Below are 24,442 nucleotides of genomic sequence, written 5' to 3'. Positions count from 1 at the left end.
GCTTGTTCTGTTTGTGAATATTCTGGCATTAGTTATTCATAAAATCGTAATGTCTTTTTAACGTTAAAGTCGATCTTTGAATGGCGTGCATCATAAAGTAAAAGCTTTAAAAGCAAGTGGAACCTGCATTAAGTACTAACTAACATCACTAATGTCAGATAACTTTGCTGACATGCAGCCAAATTGAACTTTTTCATGATCTTTGTCATTGGAACATTTGTATCGCTGCACAAATAAGTGAGATAAAACCCAGTAATTACTTTTAAAATTTTACTTTTTGGCTGTCGCGTTTGAGCCATTTTTAAAAATTTTTATTTATTTATTATTTCTAATTTCTTTTTTAATTTGTTTCCTTTTTTCTCTATTTTTTCCCCCGACGTGTTTTTTTTATGCTTTTGCTGCATTTATTCTGCTTTCGTTTGGCCCCTCGGGGCCACCGTAGTAAAATGGCATTTCAACAGTGTACATTATGTAGCGATGTCGCCGGGGGGCGCTATATTTCCACCGGGTCCTGCACATTGATACGCCGTAGAAGAAGACTTAGTATTGTAAACACAAGGATATGGCTGACGAGAGGGGTGGAGGGGAAGACAACGCCAACGACAACATGGGGAACCAGTTACAGCTCTTACCAGGTACCCGTTAAGCTGACCGAAAGCCTGCTCGGTGTTTTCACCGGGACAGTGCGTTTCTTTTCCTCCTGCTAAATGCTAGCTAACACACCTCCACAGCAGGCCACTGTTAGTGATCACTCTCACTGTCTCAACCCTCTGCTTTCGCTTTCTTTTCAATTATGCCATCAGTGCGATTTATTAAGGTGAAGCTTTTACGTCTAAGGCTTGTCAACGAGCTACCTAACTTAGCCTCTCTGTGTACACTTGTGCGCTGTGACAGACAATGAGGAGGAGGAAGAGGAGGATGACATGGAGACCGAAGATCGAGACAGTGAGGAGGCAGAAAAGCCCAACATCATCACCTTTGACCCTAGTCTTCCCACATCACATTCAGTGAGTCATGCATCACAATCCCTCTTATTCTAACATCTTTTTTTACATGATTTGCTTTCATGCATGTGATCCTTCTCAGAGTTTTAGTTTCTCTGCAGCTGCTGTGTTAATCTAACCCCCTTTTTGTGTGCCAGTACCTGGGTTCAGACATGGAGGAGTTTCATGGCCGTACGGTCCACGATGACGACAGCTGTCAGACCATTCCCGTGCTGCCACACACAGCTGTGATGCTGGTGCCGGGCCAGACGCTGCCTCTGCAGCTCTTCAGGCCGCAGGAGGTCAGCATGATGAGGAGCGTCATCCAGAGAGACCGCACTTTTGCTGTGCTCGCACACAGGTGTGTGATGCTGTTAAAATCTCTGTGTATGCTGGCAATCATGGAAAGATGCACAACTCCTACAAATGGAAAGCATTTTTTTGTTTTCATTTGAAGAAAATACAGTTGTGGTCAGAAGGTTGCACACACTCATCATAGGCATGAATGTCACTGCAATTTTGGGCTTTTAATGATGTCTTTGAACTGTTTTTTTCCCCCAGGGTTGAATGATTGTAAAACATATATCAGAAGTTTGAAATTATTTTTGGATTTTCTCTAATCCATGGAGGGTTAAAGTTATACACTCTGGCTTACACACACTCACTTAAATCTTCAAATATGTGAAGGTTATGCAGTGTCTTTTAACCTGACAAGTCTTAGGTCTATTAATATCTCATTTCTGATCACGGTTGACTACAACTGGTAGTGTCTCTTTCCCAGGATTGACCAATACTTAGAACAATGGGAAAGTCCAAGGACCTCACTATAAAACCAAAATGAATGTTTATGTTTTGTTTATTTGTTATGGTGGCACAGGTGTTTAGATTTTCCTGCACCTCAGGTGATTGCATGAGGGTGTGGTCACATGTTATTTACCTGACACTGGCGTCAGGTGAGGCTGCAAACCTAGTAACACAGTACTAGCTGCATAAATATGGTGGTGATAGCATCATGGTCCAGGTTTGTTTTGTTGCCTGTGGCTCTGGTACATGGCACAAAGTACATGAAATAATGAAAGTGTACCACCTCTAAATTCTTCAACTTTAACTCACTCACAGCTAGATGGTTAAAACGTGTATAGAATTGCATCTTTCAGCAGGGCAATGATCCCAAACACACACAAAAACTTGTTTTGGAATGGCTAAAGCAGGTAAAAGCTTCTGGAATGGTCTTTCTAAAGACCTCAAATCAATTGAAAACTTGTAAACAACACTTAAAAGCCAGGTCCATACCAGGAAATCAATGAATTGAAACGCACTCTTAACAATTCTGCCAAGAAGAGTGGCAGATCCTCTGTGGATTATAGAAAATGGGTTATAGAAAATCCCAGATAAATTCAGGCTTGTGTACTCTAATTCTTGTTTTAATGTTTGTTTGTTTTGTTGTTGTTGTTTTTTTAAGCCAAAATTACTATGGCATTCATGTCCACGTTGAGTGTGTGTGTAACCTTGTGACCACAGCTGCAAATTTCCATGACTCTTCTTTATGTAAACTGTTTCTTGTGGGTCACTGGTGGATAATTCTCAGCATTTCATTTCAATTTCTGCATCTGATGTGTGTCTGCAGCGATACAGGTGAGCCGGATGCAGAGTTTGGAACTACGGCTGAAATCTATGCATACAGAGAGGAGCAGGAGTACGGCATTGAAACAGTCAAAGTGAAGGCTATAGGGAGGCAGCGATTTAAGGTCCACGAGATAAGAACTCAAGCAGATGGGTAAGTTGAAGTTCCCTCATAAAGTATTAAACCAAAGGTGGGGGCTGAATTCTTACTGCCAATCCCTGGTTCAAAGATGTGCGACAAATCAACAAAGCCACACATAACCCTTAAAAAATGCCAAATGAAATCAAATATATGCAAAGGAAAAAAATGCAGCCAGCTGTGGAACAGAAAATGGGTGCAAAACATTTTTCTTGTTTAATTCAGAGTTTCTGCAGTAAAAAAAGGAAACTTTGTTTCTTGCATTTAGTGAGACAGCTGTTTTCTACAGGAGTTGCATACCTGCAGGTTTTCAGCCGGACAACTAGTCAGAAACACATTTAGATGAGAAGGAAAACTATGTCAATAATGGCACAGAGACACTCCGTCAACAGTCACACAGTATTTGACCACTAGGGGGCAATCTAACACTTGATAAAATCAACTAGAAACACAGGTTTTTATTGCGTCACAAACTGCTTCAAAACAAGTAGCATGGAGGCTGTCTCTAATAGATGTACTTAAAAGAAATGTAGTTTCTTAAAACATTTGCTTGTGGAAACCAGAGATTACAGCAATTCAGCATCGCGCGGATGTGCATGTGGATGTGTAGAGGTGATGTCAGCTCTATACCTATCTATATTACCAAGAGGTGGTAAACAGACTACACAATATGAGATTATTATGATTTTGAACATTCTGCAAAATGTTGTGTATTTTAATAACATACTGTATATTGCAATTTATCATCAACTGCAAAGTATCCCTTTTATCCAGTAAGATAATGTTATGTCATTTTAGTTCCTTTTTTTTCTTTTTGCTGCAAAATGAGATTGTCAAACATAACAACACTTATCACTAAAAGTCTGTAATCAGTCTACCTTTGAATGGGGCAAGTTGGCAAGTACACGCAGTCTGTTTCTAATAATTCAATGGTAAATCATTGAAATTTGCATATCTGTTGCTGTCTACATAAACTGAAATTCACATCTATCTATTACATTTATGCTCAGCAGTCTTCCTCTTCCATTGGAACAAAACCAGAATACAACCAGCTGACAGCCAGTTGTGTCGAGTCCCCTCGAGTTGTGCTCATTGACAAAGACTCATTCAGACTGATGGCAAACTGTCTGCATTTATAAATTAGACAGCATGTCTGTGCAAACCTTTAACAATCTCTCTGTGAGTGACTGCAGTCAGTTCAAATCAGAATGTGACTGTTTGCAGAAAGGTTGTCTCCTATTGGGTGATCTGTGCATTTGCCGTATGACTGCACAAGTGGTCATGACTGTGCAACACTCAAGTTCTGGGCAACCATCTCGCCACCATAAGTCCTATTTTTACTTGCGTCACTGAGTCATTAGCTTGCTTTTAATTTGGAAGTAGCTTTGTCAAGCTAAGCGTGTCCAGTGTTGGATGGTTTTTCGGTTGAGATGAGATATATATATATATATATATATATATATATATATATATATATATATATATATATTTTATTATTTTTTTTTTTGGAAGTCGAATTTCCCAGAGGAACCCACCCGAGGGATTAATAAAGTTCTATCTTATCTTATCTCTTATCTTATATAATGTAAGTTTACTTGGCTAACATTATCACAGGATGATGATGCATGAGATGCCCTCTCGTGCATAGTACTCCCAGAGTATTTTAATTGTATTTAATAAAATATCAATATTTAGTGTCTCCAGATCCATACAATATCACCACACAAAATCACAATCACAATACTATGCTTTTGCAATATTTTTTTTCACCGCCTCTAGAATCATCCTCACATGTTGAAATTTGTGAAGAGGGCTGTTGCAACAACAGATTTACGTTTCTGACTTATTCCAGAGTTCAGTGCAGCTGCGTAAATGCAAAGCATATTGTCTTTTTGGACTGAAAACAAAGGAAGCATTGATAAAGATGTATCTATTGAAGTCATGTAATAGATCATATTAACCCACATCCTCCCTGGAAATCATCGGCACATACTGTCCATAAAAATGAGGCTTTATTAAGGCATTTTCCTTTTCTCTAATTGAGGTTATATAATACACATACAGTGGTTGCCATGATTGTGTTGACCTTCTGTTGTGACTCTTGGAAAATACAGCATTTAATCAATCACTCAATTACATGCAGTCTGCTCTTTCTCTTGTTTAAAATTAAAATATACTTTGTACTTTTTCTGTCTATTCTTTCTATTTCAGTAAACATCCTCCCTGTAATGTTTCTAAGATTTCCTGCAGAGGGAAATATTTGTAGGGTGTGTCAGGGATAAGAATCTGCCTTTCATGGGTGGAGGTGGAGGGTTATCAGTCACATCCAGTAGAGACAGTGAGTCTGTGTTACCTTATTTGACAGAGGTCTGTGCATTTTCCCAATATTTTATATAGTTTGATAAACAAAATGTGTATCATGCTACAGAAATTACACCCCAGTTAACAAACCCTTAAAATCTGTTGACTTTTATCCCCCCTCTTTGAGAATGGCACCAAGCTCATTATGTGGAAGCTCATAATTTGATATTTGAGTCTGAATTATTACTTTTTTTTGGGAGGGGACTATGACAAAATGTCTCTCAGATGTGTAAAGGGATGAAATGGCTTAGTAATTATATTTTAGATCAGATTAAAAGGTCAAGTCTGGACAGACATGGATTTAGCCCTACAGCTGTGAGGCAGCGTTTCTTGTTTCTCTGTGGTCTGGCTTTGCTTTGTATTTCTCTGCACGAAGTTCACTGAGAATAATCTGTGTCGGGCACTGGCAAAATATTTCTTATTGTCGAGTGAGGAAAAAACCCAGATGGCACCTTTTTGTGATCACCTCAATGATCCAAACATCCTGTAATGTAGCGTTTGGCCAGTGCACCATTTGTTTAATCTACTATTCGCCTGCTCAGTTTCAGTCATATTCTGCTGTCATCATTCACATTTCCCTTCTTTTGTGTCACGGGTCTTTGTTATTGTCTGCTTTTGTTCCTCTTCTCAGGATCAAACAGGCTAAAGTGCAGATCCTTCCAGAACGAATCCTTCCAGACCCCCTCTCCGCTGTGCAGCTAACGCCTCTGTCCAGGCTCCACATGCACCCTTCTTCCAAACCTCCAAGTCAGAGCTGCAAACAGGCTCAGTGCTGGTGGAATAACTACAAACAGGTACAGAGAATCATGCACAAACGTGAAATCTGTGTGCGCTTTCTAAAAGTAACAGTTTCTACTTTTGGAGATGTTTGAATCAGATGACAGTGACAAGAAAGTTAAGATGAATTTCCTCATCTAAGATGCAAAATGTATTTTTCCACTTTGAGAAACTGTTCAGTAAAACATCAGATCAGTCGGTGCCTGTTTAAGATAAGATAAGATAAGATAAGATAAGATAACCTTTATTAGTCCCACACGTGGGAAATTTGTTTTGTCACAGCAGGAAGTGGACAGTGCAAAAGTTATGTGGCAAAAATTAGAATACAATAAGAATAAATACAGTACACAACTGTACAGAATAGAATAAAATAAAATACTATATACAGTAGAATAAAATAAAATAAATATACAATAAGATAAAAATAGAATACAAATACTATATACAACTGAGTAAAAATACAACGATGACAGAAAGGATTATTGCACTTAGTATTATTGCATATGTATGGATGTGTGTGCTTGATCAGTTAAAGTCTTTATTATGGAGTCTGACAGCAGTGGGGAGGAAAGACCTGCGAAATCTCTCCGTCCCACACCGTGGGTGCCGCAGTCTCCCACTGAAGGAGCTGCTCAGTGCTGTCACAGTCTGCTGCATGGGGTGGGAGATGTTGTCCATCAGGGATGACAGCTTAGCCGCCGTTCTCCTGTCACTCACCACCTCCACTGGGTCCAGAGGGCATCCTAGAACAGAGCTGGCCCTTCGGATCACCCTGTTCAGTCTCTTCCTGTCCCCAGCAGAGATGCTGCCGCCCCAGCAGACCACACCATAAAAGATAGCAGAAGCCACCACAGAGTCATAGAATTTCTTCAGGAGTGGGCCCTCCACTCCAAACGACCTGAGTCTCCGCAGCAGGTACAGCCTGCTCTGCCCTTTCCTGTAGAGGGCGTCTGAGTTATGAGTCCAGTCCAGTCTATTGTTCAGATGAACACCAAGGTACCTGTAGCTGTCCACAGCCTCAATGTCCATACCTTGGATGTTCAGTGGTTGCAGTGGAGAATGCTTGTGCCTGCGGAAGTCTACCACCAGTTCCTTGGTTTTACTGGCGTTGATCTGGAGGTAGTTCAGCTGGCACCAGTCCACAAAGTCTTGGGTCAGTCCTCTGTACTCCTTGTCGTCCCCATCAGTGATGAGGCCGACTATTGCAGAGTCATCAGAGAACTTCTGCAGGAAGCACTGGGTGGAATTGTGGGAGAAGTCTGCAGTGTAGATGGTGAAGAGGAACGGAGCCAGAACCGTTCCCTGTGGGGCCCCCGTACTGCAGACGACCCTGTCCGACACACAGCCCTGAGTCCTCACATACTGTGGTCGGTCGGTGAGGTAGTCCAGGATCCAGGTAGTGAGGTGATGGTCCACTCCAGAGTTCACCAGCTTGTCCTTTAGAACCGAGGGAAGAATGGTGTTGAAGGCACTGGAGAAATCAAAGAACATGATTCTCATAGTGCTTCCAGCGGTCTCCAGGTGAGCGAGGGAACGATGTAGGAGGTGAATGACGGCATCATCCGCTCCAATGCCAGGCTGGTAGGCAAACTGAAGTGGGTCCAGTGATGAGCTTGTTAGGCGCCGAAGCTGAGCCAGGACCAACCGCTCCAGGGTCTTCATCAGGTGGGATGTCAGAGCCACCGGCCTGTAGCTGTTGAGGTCCTTGGGGCGTGAAGTCTTTGGCACTGGTACAACACAGGAGGTTTTCCAGAGCTGTGGGACTCTTCCCAACCTCAGGCTCAGGTTGAAGAGGTGCTCCATCACCCCACACAGTTGGTCCGCGCAGGACCTGACGACCCTCGAGCTGTCAGGTCCTGCGCGGACCAACTAAATAATCAAAGTCTAGTTTTGTGTGAAAGTGAAGACCTGAAATACATTCAAAGAATTACTAGAAATATGTGGTGAAGTTTCCATTTGAATCATGAGCAAAATGAGCATTTTCACCTGAATCCTTTTCACTGAATCCCACCCTAATCCTATACTGTTAGATCCAAAGGTTTTTGGACAGTGACATAAAAAAAGATTATGCCTCTCTACACCACCACAGTAGATTTTAAATCAAATCACAATTTTTCCTAAAATGTTGCATTAACTACCTAAAAGTAATTGGACAAACTAACATAATGTTAATTACATGGAATGTCTTTAATACTTGATGAAAGTCTGTGGACATAATCAAAAGCTGTTTCCTCCCCTGAGATCCTCTGCTAGACCTTGGCTCTCTCTGCCTTTAGTTTTGTCTTTGATAACTGAAAAGCATGCTCTGTTGGGTTGAGATCAGGTGACTAACTTGGCCACCGAAGAATATCTAAAATATTTTGCCTTGAGAAAATCTCAGCTTGCTTTTGCAGTATGCTTTGGGTCATAGTCCATTTGCAGTGTGAAGTGCAGGATTTGGTTGAATCTGAGCAGACATAGCCCTGTACACTTTTATCAGTCATTCATCCTCCTGCTTCTATCAGCAGTCACATCGTCAATAAACACTAGTGGTCCAGTTCCACTGGCAAACGATACATGCCTGTATCATGACACTTCCTGCACTATGTTTCACAGATGTATTTTGATTTGGCTCAAGGGCTGTTTTTTTCCTTCTCCATACTTTTCTCTTCCTAGCTCGTACAAGTTCTTCTTGGGTTCATCTGTCCAAAGAACTTATTTTAGACCGACGCGGGCTCTTTTAGATGTTTTCTTTAGATGTTTTCTGGGAAAGTCTAATCTGTCCTCTTATGGCTGAAGGGGTATTGTCGTCATCACAGTTAGCGGGATGATTGTGAGTTTGTGAATGTGATAACTCGAGAATGAGGCAATGTTTGAATTTAATACAGTGGGTGCAGCTAATAAAAATCTCAACGACCTTGAGTTTGAGCCCAAGGTCAAGTTTTCTGAAAATCTTTTAAACGCAGTAACACAAGAAGAAGTTCATGTAGGGTTTTGAAATTGATCCCACAGGTGTCTCTGCTACTAGGGTGAGTCATACCATTGGCGATTATCAGTGTTTTTGTTCTTTAGTGTAACCAGTAGTTTGCACCTTCTTGTAAATCCTCCTTTCCCAATCATGAAGTCATCTCTTAATTGTAGACTTTGACAATGATGCAACTGTATCTCACTGAGTGTTCTTGACTTGGTCAGATGTTGCTATTAAATTAATTTGGTTATGATCATTTGGTAGGGGTCGTCTGTGGTCTTTCAGGCCTTTGATTGTTGATTTGGACCTAAAGTTTGTGCTGTCCCTCGTAGGTTTATTTACTTTTTTCAGTCTAATGATGGCCTCCCTCACTTCCAACAACATCTCGCCAACGAGGGAAGAGACCTTATCTGCCCATTATACTGATTAACATTCAATTGTCCAATTACCTCTGAGCCCCTGAAAATTGTTATTAAAAACAATTTAAAAAAAAACCCAAGATAAAAAAGTCTCTAACTCCTAAACTGTTAATGCAGTTAGTAAAACTACTTGAATTAAAGCTGAAATCCTGCCAATTCAAACGCATTTTGATTGTCCGATTCAGATCTGTTGTGATGAAGTACTGAGGCAAAATTGCAAAAAATGTGTCATTGTCCAAAAATTCTGGGATTTTTACCTCCATAAACTGTAAGTGGTAAAAAAAAGATAAGCGGCTTTTTTCTGTCTTGTAATATTAAATACTGCCTACATTTAACTGAGTGCTGAATTAGCTTGATATTTTTATGGTTCAGCATGTTTGGAGTTGGGCATGCTAATCTTTATTGTTTGACATTTCCAAATACAACCTGTACATATAACCTATGGTGTGTTTAGTTAGTACATAGTTCATTTTAATCCAGTTCACTCACATGAATTGACTAGTTGTTGCAGCTGATGTGTTTCATAATGTAAAGATGTGAAATAAATCAATACAGTTAAAAACAGTAGAGAAAGTGACTTAGTGCAGATGTGTTGGCAGGTGTTAGATTGTTTTAGTAGGAGAAAATGTTAATGTCTACTGTTAAAGGAGAATAAGTAGATGACATGTTAAGGTATCTGTGCAGGTGACATTAACACTGGATGTGAAAGTAGCCCATGTGCAAAACCGTGACCTGGAACATGCTACTTTTACTTCTCTATATGACAAAGGGACGGATCTTGTGTTGCTTCCATAATCATCAGATTAGATTTGATTTAAGTGATACATGTGTTATTGACCACAGAGAAAGTTTCACTGTGCCAGTCTGACGCCATGGCCACCCTGGGTCTACGCACTCTATGATTCAGTAAGTACTGCAGCCCGCGGCACTTCCTCCTCTATATATAAACATGACACACAAATGAATATAAACCAAGATTTCTCGGCTTTTGGTGGTTCACCTCACAGGAGTCGCTCATGAACAGGGTGAAGAAACAGCTTCATGAATGGGATGAGAATCTGAAGGATGATTCCCTCCCGGCGAATGCAGTAGGTCAGACTATGTTGATTTTATTCCAGAAGGTACAGGTACAGATGCAGACAAAATTATTACCTCCCCTATTATTAAAGTGATGAAGTCAAGGGGAATTTCTACATAGCTTTTCTAAACACACTAGTTTTTTTGCAGAATGTCACTTGAGAAAGTGTTGTTCCAAAAATAAAATAAAATAAGTTTAGATTTAAGAAAAGGAATTGTTGATGGTCACAAGGCAGGAGATGGATATACAAGGTTTTCTGAGAGTCACGAACTGGAGTGAGACGTATCAATAATAAATTCAAAGAGAGCTATTAATACAGAGCAAGCCTGGCAGAGGCAGGAAGCCAAAAAGGCTTCCAAAGGCTCTGGAATGAAAACTAGTGAGAGATGTGTTTAAAGACCCCAGAACAAAATGCAGAGACACTAGTAAATGATTTAGCAAAGTCAGAAATTGTAGGATCAAAGGACACTCACTGGAACGCCGCACAGGAATGGACTGCAAGGTTGCTGAAGGGGAAAAACTCCACTTCTGTAGAAAAAGACACTTTTAAACCAGACTGAAATATGCTAAAGACAACCTGGAAAAAGATTACGCAGAACTATTTGGCCACAGAAACGTTGCTTATATCTGGAGGAAGAAGAGCGGTGGACAGCCCAGAGAGCACCACAATGAAACATGGTGGTCGGAGTATCATGTAGGGATTCTTCGGTGCATCTGGAACTAGGAATCTCATCAAGGTGGAAGGAATAAAGAAGAAAGACATGGAGATTTTAAAAGAAAGCAGTCAGCAGCATAACTGGTTCTGGGTCATTGCTTTGTCTTCCAGCACAGTGACTCAAAACATACATGGCTCCTGGTGAAGAATTGCTATCAGAAGACCAAAGTGAACATTACTGGCTAGTCTGCACAAAGCCCTGGCTTGAATCCGAATGAAAATTTATGGTGTGTACCGAAGACCAGAAGGAGGAGGGGGTGGTGGAGATTGACCAAAGAAGAATGGGCTGGGATTGCTCAGAAGACGTGTGTGAAAACCACAACAAATATCTGCAAGGTGTTACCCAGAAAAAAGGATACGCAATAGATTATTAGCATCAGGGGGGTTAATAATTTTCACCTGATTGTTTCTGTTTCTTGTGAAATTGTTTTGTTTCTGTGTGCAAAGTAAAATATGGTACGCAATCCCTATTGGGAACTACTTTTTTAGGGGGGCTAATAATTCTGTCCTCATCTGTATGTAAACATGCACACTCGCAATTTGTTTGTGTTCGTTGTACTTTCTGTCCTCTTTATTTCATCGCTCTCTTGTCCTTCTGTCTACGCTCTGTCAGATTTCTCCTACAGAGTAGCAGCCTGTCTGCCCATAGATGATGCTCTGCGGCTCCAGCTATTAAAGATTGGCAGCGCCATCCAGAGACTTCGCTGTGAGCTAGACATTATGGATCGGGTAAGTAAAAGTCACCAACAGCCTCGCTGACCTGCCCCAAACCTCAGACATAATTTGTCTTATGCAGTGATAAGATTCCTACTTGTGCTTTACTGAGCACACAGTGTCCCTCTGGTGTGTCTTGTTATATTTAACCATGTCTGACGGGGGCTGACAGATGTGTTAGTGCTGCAATATTTCAGTTTTCAGAGTCAAAAGCAGCCATTGCAGCATTTAAGGTTAATGGACCGGTATTTAGCATGCAGTGAACATCAGCTGTTTGTCACCTTGAAGGGGTTGATCTGATTTTAAGGAGAGGTTGGACACAGCAAGAGAGCTATCCATATTTCAATTAAAGAAAAAAACTCAAAACAAAGCACTCTGGCCACTGTAGATCTGCTTTTACTCAGTCATGTGGGCCAAAGCAGTCACAGGTTGTTTTTAGCCGTGTTAGCAGTATGGCTTTGTAGTAAGGACACTTATGCTGGTCAGTGGTTTCATCACTTTGCTGCGATTGAAATTGCTTCATAATTGTTACATTTGGCAAAAACATTTAACTCCCACTCCAGATGATTTGAAATCATCTCTGGTCTGGTAGCTGTTCTTCTAATCCCTTTAGTCAGGTCCGCTATTTACAGAGACTATTCTTCAGGCCCTCTTCAGTCATTGCCATACTTGAGCACAGGAAGACATGTTCCACACATGCTCAGTGGAGAACAGCAATAGCTACTTTGTTTGTGTTCATCTGAAGAGGATGACAAAAAGCTATGTGTGAGTGCTTAATGAGAGTAAAATCAAAGAAGGGAAGGAGAGGAGTTGCATTAAAGCTCCTATATTGTGTAGCGTATTGGTTAATACGGAGACGGGTTACGCCCTCACGGGGCTTTCATCAGCATCAAACACACATTGTTTACTCCTTCTTCTCTTAGATACTCCCATTAGGATTCCACATTGTCGATCATCCATTTTCATCTCTCCCAGTCTTTTTTGTCTTTCTCTGTCACATGTCCAGCACCTGACTGTCTGCTCTCACAACATCCACAAACCTCTTGTGCCTTCTTTTTTTTCCCCTCTTGCTCAGAAGCTCAAACTTTAATAACCTTCTCTTAAAGATAACCATCATTTCTCCTTCCTCTCCATTTTGTCCCTGAGCCTTCCCTCTAATATGCTCATTCCTAATCCTGTCCATCATTTTCATTCCCAGTGTAAATCTCCTTCGCATGAGAAACTACCTACAGTTCTGCTTCCTGACCTTTTATCTCGAACCTGCAATTGAGTCCATAAGTTTCTGTGACATTTCTTGTCATTTTGCCTCTGTACACCAACATAGTGGATTTTATATACTCAAGATTGAAGTGATTGAAGTGCAGCGTTTTAGCTTTCATTCAAAGGTTTTTTACAGAAAGCTTTGTATTACCTGTTTAGGAATTTTGGCAATTTATGTGCATAGTCCCTCATTTTCAGAGGTACAAAATGAACTGGACGATTGACTGACAAGGCTAGTTGAAGCCTTTTCCCCGTTATTTAATGAGAAATAAAGTATATGTAATATATGTAAGTTAAGATCATCTAACTAAGTCAGGTTCTGTCAGGTTCTCCAATCAAGAGTCTTCTTCATGAGTTTTAGACTTTAGGCTCCTTATTCAAATTATGTAATTTTTTTTTCAGTTGCTTTTGAGTCTCTGAAAATGGGAGACTGTATAAAAATGGCTGAAATCCCCACACAGTTAATGCAGGACTTGAAGCGTCTGGAATTAAAGCTCAAAGTCTACAATCTTGATTCTTTAATTTGAAACTCACTGTGGTGGTGTAAAGGTGCTTAATTACAACAAATTATGGACCTAACTGTATATGACACACCCGATCTCACTGCCACCTTTCCTTTTACTTCCATCACAAATCATCCTGATATGCTCTTCACCTTTCTTCCATGACCGGCGGCTCTCTGAATGGACAACACATCTGATATCGTAGTGGCTCACACTATGATATCAGGGTCTTAATCTAATAACAAATTAAAAAAAAAAAAGATTGCAATCAAGGTACTTAAAAATATTAAATATAAATCACAACAACAGTCGCCTCAAGGCGCGTTATATTGTAAGGTAGACCCTACAATGATAAATTCAGAGAAAAACCCCAAAATCATATGACCCCCTATGAGCAAGCGCTTTGGCCACAGTGGGAAGGAAAAACTCCCTTTTAACACGGAGAAACCTCCAGCAGAACTAGGCTGGCCTGGAGGGGTGGCCATCTGCTGCGACCGTTTGGGGTAAGAGGATATGTTAAGCTGTTTGATGGCAGCACCATGTCTCTGAAAGCTGGGATGAAAACAAAAAAGTCTGGGAAAGGAAGCAAGGTACTAAAAAGAAATCATTTTGCAACTAATGAATTAAATTGACAAGAGGCCAGTAACATGAGTGGGTATAACATTTTTTAAAAAAAAGCACCTTAGAGAGGTAGAGTTCCTCAGAAGTAAAGATGGGCTGGCCTTCACCAATCTGCAACAAATTGTTCCTCAGTGTAAACATACAGTACGTAACATCAAATGACTCGGAGAAGAATAGGACAACATTCCTCTCGTCAGTTCTTAGTCATTTACAGACTGATTTACTAACATGTTTTCTATGTTGTGAATGAAAAATGGTTTTTAAAAAAAAAAGAAAAAAAGGTGTGGCTCTAGTCAGTTAGCCAAATCCAAATAATAAGGAGTAAAATTAGAAAAACAAACAAACATCTAATTGGTTAGCAAGCTCAGATGACTGATTCAGGAGGAGGATGGTAAGTTAATGTTAATGATTTTCCAGGCATGTTTATATAAACAGTGATCAGTGTGTCGCACTTGTGTTGAATCAGAAGCTGAAGCTTGATTTGTGAAGTGCTCGTTAAATGTGTTTGCCCATTATCTGTTGTCCCTTCTTTCTGATTGAGGATAATAATCCCTCTCACCAACGACTCTGACGTGACCTGAGCTCGGGCCATGTTTTGAGTCGCATTTGTGGAAGCGTGACGAATGGCATGATTAATATAACGCCCTCAATGAGCCTCAACAGTGGACGCTTTGCTTTGAAAATATGTGACATGTATACATATTGTTAAAACCCTCTTTTCTCTCCTCCTCCTCAGTGCACGTCGCTGTGCTGTAAACAGTGCCAGGACACGGAAATCACCACAAAAAATGAGATCTTCAGGTGAGCGCTTGTTTTTGATTTTTGTTAAAATAGTAGTTGATAGTGATCAGCACATAGTGGTTCCGTCTCAGCACTAGTAACATCCTTCTCACCTCACTGGAAATTTGGATTCAGTAATAGAATAAAAGATGATGTAACCAACTTCACAGATTTCACAGATTTCCATGTTCAAGTCGGCAGTTTTTCCTGCTTTTAACAATAATGGAGTGTAGTAGACTTTTATAGTTTTTTGAGTTGTTTCCGGAGCAGCTGGCATAATTGGGGGTGGAGGTTTATGACAGTTTTATTAGGTCTTATTATCCAAGTTCTTCTTGTTTTTTTTTCTTCATTGTAATCACTGAAATTATTAGCACGTCAAAGTTAAGACCAATTTGTCTGTCTGAGAGTTACGTAAACTCTGGGATTACATCAGCAAAGTAAGTGGTGCTTCTCTACACCTCCTCACTCACACAGTCTAAGTGCACTCTCTTATATGCACACTGTTATATAATGTCATTTTCTGACGGTTTGCTGTGTAATGGTTAATCTGTTTGTCCAACAGTGACACAAAAAACCTTGAACAGTCATGAAATTGCCCAGAACATTCTTAGGGGTTTATGAGAAAAGTGCACTCTCTGTTTTGTCATCCATATATTTTGAGTCAGTGAGTGATTATGTGTGAGAGAGGCAAGCAGACTAATAGTTGAAGCACTGCCTCTGACGAATTTACATACTGTATGGTGCTAATGCATCTTCTTTCAATGCCAGAGCAGAAGTACATTAAATGTAACCAAATTACCGCTTTAAAGACTGACTGAAAATGAAGTTTTTGGGGCTGATTATACTTAGTGTGTTTGTGTGTGTGGGACATCAAAATGTCTTTTGATGCGTCATTTCTGATTGTGTTTGGCTTTTGATACTTCAAACCTTATTCATGGTGTGGGTTTAGCGCTGTACAGGAGCTGCTCTACCGCCTGGCTGTAGCGGTAGAGCAGCCAGGCGGTAGAATTGGTCACCTACTAATCGGAAGGTTGGTGGTTCGATCCCTGGCTACTCCAGTCTGCATGTCAAGTGTCCTTGGGCATTGGAGAGCAACCCCAAGTTGCTCTCCGATGCATCCATCGGAGTATGAATGTGCGTGACCGTAGTTAGGAAGCACTCAGTATAGAGAAAGTGCTTGTGAGAATGGGTGTGATTGGGTGCATGTGGCATGTTGTATAGAGCGCTTTGAGTACTCCAGGAGAGTAGAAAAGAGCTATACAAGAATCAGTCAATTTACAATTTTACCACTTACAGTACTGTGCAAAAGTCTCGAGTCATCTTCATTTCTTTATATTTTGCTTCCAAGCAGCCAGACTTTCTTGTAACCTTTTCAAGTTGTTTTAAGCAATAGTTCTTCAGGCTTTTCTGAAGGTCTTTGGAAGTTTTCCGTTCGACATTTTCACTCCGTTTCAGTGTAAACCTTGTAACTGACCATTTTGAGAGGAATGTTTTTATTTATTAAGCCACGTAACACTGACCTATGGATCATTCAAGCATAAAAAAGACACCTAGCTCAAGTGATGAACCAGTATTGTGTCTAGACGTAATACAAACAACCAATTTTAAATGGCGTCTTTAGGTACTTTGTTACTGTCAGCCTACTACAAAACACATAATTTAATCACATTTGTTTTTGTTGACTCTATAATAAATGCCACAGATAATACAGTTTACAGCATAAAATAGTATTTTTTGCACCAACAAGGTGATTCGCAAAGAGATATTAGGAAAACCTGCCATTGTCTATGGTCTGTCCTTAAAGAAATGTAGGAAAACTGGACAGGACAAAAGAAGAAATGACAGGCTGAAGTAACATCAGCAGATGAACAATATCGGAAAGTCTGAAAGACGAATCCAAATTTGAAAAATGCACAATGGAACGATATCAGCCTTGGCTTAGCCTCTCCAGGTTATTGAAACAGTGTGGGGTAATCTTGACAGCACAAACAAAAGACAGTCAAAGAAGCTCTTTGAATGTCCTTCAAGAAGCCTGGAGAACTATTCCTGAAGACTCCTTAAATAAATTAGAAGAAAGCTTTCATAAGTAAGTTCAGGCTGTGTTGAAGTATAAAGGTGATCATAGTAAATATTGACTTTCAAGCTCATTTTACAAACTCTTATTTTACCTTAGATACTGTATTTCATTGTATCATTGCACATGTTTTAATAAATCACTGCACTTTCTTCCCATTTTTCTCCAGGGATGAGTTGAAACTTTTGCGCAGTCCTTTTGAGTTTCCAAATTTCACTCTTAGCTCCATGAAAAGGAGCAAATGTTCTCCTCCAGCTAAAGGTAGATGACAAATAAAGGCAAAAAAACCCCCCATCATAAGAAGCCTTAACCTCAGCCTAACATAACAGCTTCACTGGTCCTGGAGATGAACACCACTCCTCTAAAAGACATTTCCTCATTTTTTTTCTCTCCCTGTTTTAATGATGCCACTGTGTAATCAGACCAAATGGGTTGTTATCTGGTGGTGCTAAGGTCTTAGCATAAGATTCATGTTATTTTCATATTCTTCTGTCACTCTGAAAGAGATCATGACCAACAGGAGAGAGGTGATTTCTCCCACTAAGGCAGGAAGTGGATACCAACCATGCCAGTAAAATGCCTTCACGGTATATCAGAGCCAAAGTCCTTCCATCTAGTGGTCAAGCATTCAGTTTTTAAAATTGTGTGAGTCATGCGTACGCCTGCAGTTTTATGTTGCATTTTTAGCTTAGCTGAAAATAGCACAGATGAGATTCAAAGTTCTTAAGAAGCTCCACTGAAAACATTACCCAAAAGAGTTAAAATGCTCTAAGAAGGAAACGATGAAGACAGAAAATTTGTCTTCATTGTTAATATAAAAATGATGAGCACAGCTGAACTTTTTGGCATTTTCAATTTTAGACCTCTTAAAGCCCGTTTCCCCTTTTCATTTTCAGTGTCTCACTTTCATGATGTTTTGTTTTGGCTCAACAGTTTACTGAATTCACACATTTTCCACCTGCCTCTCTCTCTCTCTCTGCCTCTCTCTGCAGCCTGTCCTTGTACGGCCCCATGGCTGCGTACGTCAACCCTCACGGTTACGTCCACGAAACGCTGACTGTCTACAAAGCCAACAACCTTAACCTGGTTGGAAGGCCATCTACGCTGCACAGCTGGTTTCCAGGGTAAATATTTTTAGCATACAGCATGAGTGTGCTTTCCATAAATGGATGTTTTAAGTAAGAGACACATCTCTTGATACCTCACAGCCCAGGGCTTAGAATTTAATGGCATCTGGTGTAGCTGCAAGTTGCTGTGACACTGCTCAGTGCCTGAAATTAAAATGCTTTGTACTGTACTTTGTGTCAACTTGGTTATCAATGGTGCATCTCTTTATGCATGTTCAGGTTGTGCAATCTTGGATTCTGCAGTCAGTGAAGCCTCCAAATTACTTACACTAATAATCCGCTCATCCTTCTTCTCCTGCTTTTCCCATTCAGGGTCACAGGGTGTTAGTCTGTCCTACCTGCCATAGGGCAAAAGTGAGGGTAATCCCTGGACAGGCCATCAGGCTGTCACTGGGCTCATTTAGTAATTAAATAACCCAATTTAAATTCCTGCAACATGATACCTGTGCAAAGCACTTTATGCTGACAGTAATGTCAGTTTTTCTTTTAAAATTTTAAGATATTTTTAAGGTTGTATCGCTGAACTACACTGTGAGAGATTTGGTGAATGATAACAGAATTAAACAGACCTGTAAGAATCTGTTTCAGAGTTTTAGAAGTTGAGGTTTAGATTCGACCAGGCGAATCAGACTCCAGAGTGGGACTTGTGATTTGGTTCTGTCGCAGACAAAAACAGTCACACTCTTAAGAGGAATGAGTTTGGACACAAATGACTTCTAGATCAATTTTACTTTTCAGTGCAAACGTGATCTGACCTCATTCCGACTCATCTGAGAGATGTACACATAAACAACTCCAGCAGCTGTGCATGCTCTGAATATTGATACACAGATGAGCAAAATCAACAGTTTCTGTAGTTGCAAACCACTACTTATGTTTTTTCTGCCACATGATAAAATGGGCTACTCCAGTATAATACAGAGTTATTCTAGAAGTTTCTTGAGACATGGTTTGCTTTTGTTTTGTTTTTGCTTTGACTCTGGGCTTACAGAGTAATACTGTGAACTTCTTAGTTATGTGAATTCAAGGTATATTTGACTTTCTGTACATAGTTTTCATTTGTATGTTTCACCTTTACTGTACATGTGATTCGGCGCGTTTTTTACTGAGACATCGTTGAATCTATTCTTATGGCACACTCACAGGGAGGACTGTGTTGGCATTAACTTGGAACTTGGAAGTCATCTAATCATGCGGCAATAGAGTACAGTGCATAAGTCTTAAGTTGCACTTTATTTTTTTATTTGCATTGTTTTCTTGCCTCCAAAGAGCCGGACCTCCTTGTAATTTTTAAAGTGGTCCTGAGCAACAGTTCTTCAGGCTTTCTGCTTGTAGCAAAGTGCCAAAAGTATACACAGTACTGTATGCACTACTGATCACAAATGTGAAAATGTGGCACTTTAATTGCTTTCAGGTACGCCTGGACGATTGCTCAGTGTCGAACCTGCGGATCCCACATGGGTTGGAAGTTCACAGCCACCAAGAAGGACTTGTCTCCACCTCGTTTCTGGGGTCTGACCCGTTCAGCCATGCTCCCTCGTATCCCACAGAGTGAAGGGGAGGAGGGCAGAGAGGGTTCTCGCCTCTTCTGTCTGTGATACCAGACCATCTATTTGCCTCATTCAGAAAATTCCTGCAAACTTCCCACAGTCTGCATCTTTAGCCACTGTCTGGCTGCAGTTTCTTCAATCACAATGCCTGTCACCCCTGGCAACAAATTCAGCATATTAGCAGAAAGGTCATTTTGGCCTTCAGATGGCAATTTTTAAGTGCATATTTGAACAGGCTGGATGTAATTATTATTCTAAAAGGTTCTTAAAATGCGGAGGCAGTGTCGAGGTTGAAAGCAGTCTGTTAGAGTGAGAGTCAAACTGAGACTTGCAGAATAGACCATGATATGTGGTTAAGATCCCAGCATGCAGCTGCCTGATCTGCACCTCTTTCCAGCTGTTTTCCAAATAGAAGAACACACAGACCCACAGGGGGACGCTGAATGCATAATACTCTTTACCTTCACCTCCTCTCCTCTGTCTTAGCTGGCTGCATGCAGCTAAAATTGAGATGTCGTCGGCAAGCTGCGATGGCCACTTTAAGCTGTTGTAAAATCCGCACACAGTAATTTAATAGTCTAGCATTCAGATCCTTTGTGAGTTTCTCAGATAGGATTTCTAATATTATTATCAGCTGCGAGAGACCGGTGGAGAAAACTGTTAGAAAGAGAGTGCACTCATGTATGTGTAGATCTGTCACGATAGGAGATATTTTGAATTTTGGAATTACAGCGGATGTATTTTTGTATGCAAGAAGGTTGGAAATTAAGCTAACATATTCATTGATGTTTGGTGAAACTGCAATTTGTTATCACAGTGGATTTGTTTTGTTCGAAACAAAAGAAACTGAAGTGACAATAATGATATTGTGTAATATATCTGATATAATCTGTGTCTGTTTTGTATTCACTAGAGACTCATTATCCCATCTGGAGACGAGCATCATCTTTGATTGCACGAGTGAAAATTAGCGATGCATCGGTGCCTTGCGGCAGACTGTTTATCAAAGGTCAAAGCCCACTGAGACAGAGCAAGAGGAGCATTTACCCTTCTTTTAGTTTGTTCACGCGTGGTATGTTAAAATGGTGTGCCTACGCTCCAGCTCGGTGTCTTTTGAAGTGCGAGGAATCGGATTCAGAAAGGCAAAATGATGATAAGATTTAAGAGTTATTATTATTATTATTATTATTATTTTAATATTCTCTTGGGTTTGTAGGGTGACAGTTTTCAGGATTCTGTTGCAAGGGTAATGGCTCACGTCTGTATTTATGTACGGTAAAACTGAGGCAGTATTTGTTGTTTATATGGCTGTCGACCGACTGTTTGTAGAGTCTAATTTATTTATTTTTTTGCAAAACTCTTTTGCTGATTCTTTGTTAGGAAATTATCTTTTTATGAGTAAGCTGAGTAACACAATGAGAAATCATCTCGAATGTTTGTCTGATGACATGTTTTTGGATAGAGAACATCATTTTTTGGATAAACGCGTCTTTTTCTTCACTTTTTCTGCTGAGAGAGGAAAACATTGTTCATGTCTGTGGATCACATTAAACTGGCAATAGATACATTTTAACTTTACCCCTCTACCCTTCCAGCAATGCTGCAAAAACTGCAACACTTTCTGTTCCCCCCCCCCCCCCGTTTCTTTCTACCCTTGATTGTTACTCTGGTTGTTCTGCAGTCTTCTATTATTGCTGCCTGGTGTAAGCTATAGTAGTATGCGCATCTACAGACTGGTTTGCAACCATCTAGCAACCACCAGTTACAAGGGAAAAATGAGCATTTCCTGACTGATTAAGAGTGGTTGCTGGGGGTTAATGGTAGCTGCTGGGGAAGTGGTTGCTAAAGATCCAGTTGTGCAGGCCTATTCAGTGACCCCATGGCAACCAGCAGGCACCAGGAGAAAAACTGCCAACTAGTTGACCAAAATCTCCTTGTGATTGCTTTGGTTGCTAGCATATTGCTGTGGTTGTAGTTTGAATTTAAGTGTCTGAGTGTGACACAGACAGGAAATAGAGAAAGTTCACCTTCACAGTAAAAGTTGTCTCAGCTCTGCAGCTAATTTATTCAAGCCACAATTTTTCTTCAAGTTGGGCTAGTGTATAGGAAGTATTTGCAGACGAACATTAAAACCACATGCAACACCTGTGGGTTTTGGTGAAACATCGTGTTTGCTTACGATTTCATCCAGTGAGAGCCAGAGACCTCCGCGAACTGGTGCCAAACATTCGAGGAACATATCCCATTTAAATTTGGCTACACCTACCCTCAAATGATGTACAAATGATCCAAACAGGTCTTCCAGAAAGCCGTCATGAGACAGAAGCTGCCCAGGAACGGGAGAAGTCCTTTAAGGGACAGAAGGTGCTTGGCCATGTTTAAATCAAGTATACTTTCTGCTCTTTCAGGATGGAGTCATAGAATTTTTATCATTGGAGCCTCTGATAGCCACTACATTGTAATAGCTACTTTCAGCTGCTGCATCAGTCAAAGGGGGCCACCAAATATTTGACTTCCAGTTGATACCCTTCCTTATGCAACCCCAAAGGGATATGTTTCTCCTCCTGGGATTTAACCAGGGATTGTTTGCTTGTCAGGCAAATGTGTAAATGTGTACATTATGTAATCCACATTTTCTTAATGAGGATTTAAAGTAATTATTGCCACTTTAAGCCACATCCACTGCCTGTTAAACAGAAAGCTGGAGGAAACTGCTTGTATGTGACAGTAATTTAACTCAAAAATTGAAAAGCAAGATTAGTGGTTCAATCAGGCAGAGGCTCATAATATTACTACTTAACTATTAAACCTTAAAGAAAGGAGATGATGGTACAAAGTTGTTTTTTTTGTTTTTTTTTTGTTTTTTGTTTTGGCCTTAGGACAGAGGCACATTAGTTGTTCTCACTGGTTTCCAGTCTTCACGCTAACCTAACCAGCAGCTGGTTCTGGGCTTTCTTCTAACAGACATGTCATATTTCTCTCAGCATTAAAAAAAACTAACAAGCCAATTTAAAAAAAGAATCTATTTCTCTAAAGGGGAGCAACTTACAATTTCAAATTTCTTCCTTGTTATTCTTACTGCTGAAACATGAAGTGTACAGAGTTGTATTGATACTTGGTGGGGAAATACCTTTGTTATTTAATAGTTTATCTAGATGTAATCCAATCACCAATCTTCATATTATTGCTGTTCCCTCAAAAATCTGAAAATGTGAGCTTCCGAGTATTTATTTTTTAAGCTTTTACTCATAATCTTCATATTTCATATCAAAACACTTTGTTTCGTCGAGCAGATATATCCGCTTTGAGAGGAGCTCAGAAATTTAAATGACTGTCTTGTGATCTTTTGATGACATTCTCCATCATATAACTGATTTGAGTGTTTGCCATGCCGTCTGATTTACACTCACATATTAAAAACTATAACCTGGATGCTTCACTGGATAAATCATCTGTTTGCAAAAGCCTTTGCTCGTTTCACCAAGCCATTCGTTGTACCACAAATTTAAATAAACACGCAGGTTCCAAGCAGTAGCTCTTGTCTCATGTTTGTCTAAAGAGGACATCTGTGGGAGGTTTTTGAGATGATCTGCTGAGCTGTAACATGCAGGTAGAGCTAACCAACTACCATGCGCCTTCATTGCAGCGTGCAGTATGCAGATGTGACTACGTGCAACTATGCAGATGCAAGTGGCTGGAGGATCATTGATATTCTGTAGCACGTGTGAGAATCTAATCAGTCCATGTATGGGAGCGGAGAATTGTCAGCCACTGTGGCCTTGAACGTGAGGGCCCATCGGAGAGGAGCATTTATAGTAAAAAAAAAAAAAAAGTTCACTTGGTTTCGCACGTGGACTACGTGACCTATGGTCGTGGTTAAAAAGTAAAAACACCTCATCCCAGATCTTCTGGTCATTATCAGGTCTTAAATGAGGTTAATACACCCTCAGAACAAAAACACATGAAATATTACACTATGTCATTATGAATTTAACATAAGTTGAGCAAAAATACAGGTCCCATAAGTAAAATTTACCCATGCCTCCAAGAATAAATGCTTACATATACTATATTTCTCATAGTATGATTTTTGTCATGAATGTTGCCCCCCTGTTTTTCTCTGTAAAACATTAGACAGCTTCATTCATTTTTATACGAAAAATGGAAGGCACCGTACGATGACCATTTGAAAAACAAACAAAAAAATTATTCAAAACAAAAACAAATTATTCACAGTCACCACAGCAGGAACCTCTGCAGTATTTAATTTGGCAGATTTTTACGCCAGATGCCCTTCCAGATGCAACCCCCAGGGGATTTGTGTGTCCTCCCAGGAGGGGAGGCTTGTTAGGAAAATGTTTAAACTGCTACACCACAGAAAACAAATATTTAGCATACTGTTGTTTGCATATTGGTCAGCTTGTTTTGTGGCTTTAGCAGTTGTTTTGTTTCTCTCTTTCCTCCTTTATGAAAGGGATGATGAGGTGGTGCTTTTTCCTTAGTCTGCGACCAGTTTCTGTAAAGTCGTTCCTCGATTTGTGGTCAACAAAAATCACGTAAATATAGAAAATCCTCCCTACAGTTCTCTATTGGAATTTGTTTAGATATAAATGTAGATACTCATTGATAGGCTAACTGGTAAAGTGCTTTAATTATTTTTTGAGTAAGTGTAAATGTACTTTTTTTTTTTTTACAATTAGTCCAAATTGATGACAGCTGACTCATTATTATTAATTAAAGTGAGGTTTTTATTCTCACATAAGTTTCATAT

General features: G+C 40.1%; 1 protein-coding gene across 1 annotated transcript; it reads left to right on the top strand.

Annotated features, from left to right (window-relative positions):
* Positions 1-501: 501 nt before the first annotated feature.
* On the top strand, positions 502-23,205 carry crbn (cereblon). The gene is made up of 11 exons (XM_082533146.1): positions 502-635; positions 895-1,007; positions 1,142-1,344; positions 2,611-2,760; positions 5,738-5,900; positions 10,093-10,155; positions 10,257-10,341; positions 11,656-11,771; positions 14,877-14,941; positions 17,987-18,118; positions 19,536-23,205. Exons 1-11 carry the CDS (start codon positions 563-565, stop codon positions 19,717-19,719), a joined length of 1,347 nt encoding a protein of 448 aa, XP_082389272.1. The 5' UTR covers positions 502-562; the 3' UTR covers positions 19,720-23,205.
* The last annotated feature ends 1,237 nt before the right edge of the window (positions 23,206-24,442 follow it).

This window comes from Aulonocara stuartgranti (assembly GCF_965226115.1).
Source record: "Aulonocara stuartgranti genome assembly, chromosome: 5".
Taxonomy (NCBI): Eukaryota; Metazoa; Chordata; class Actinopteri; order Cichliformes; family Cichlidae; genus Aulonocara; species Aulonocara stuartgranti.
Note: the sequence above shows the minus strand (reverse complement) of the source record. Positions and strands in the feature narration are given on the sequence as shown.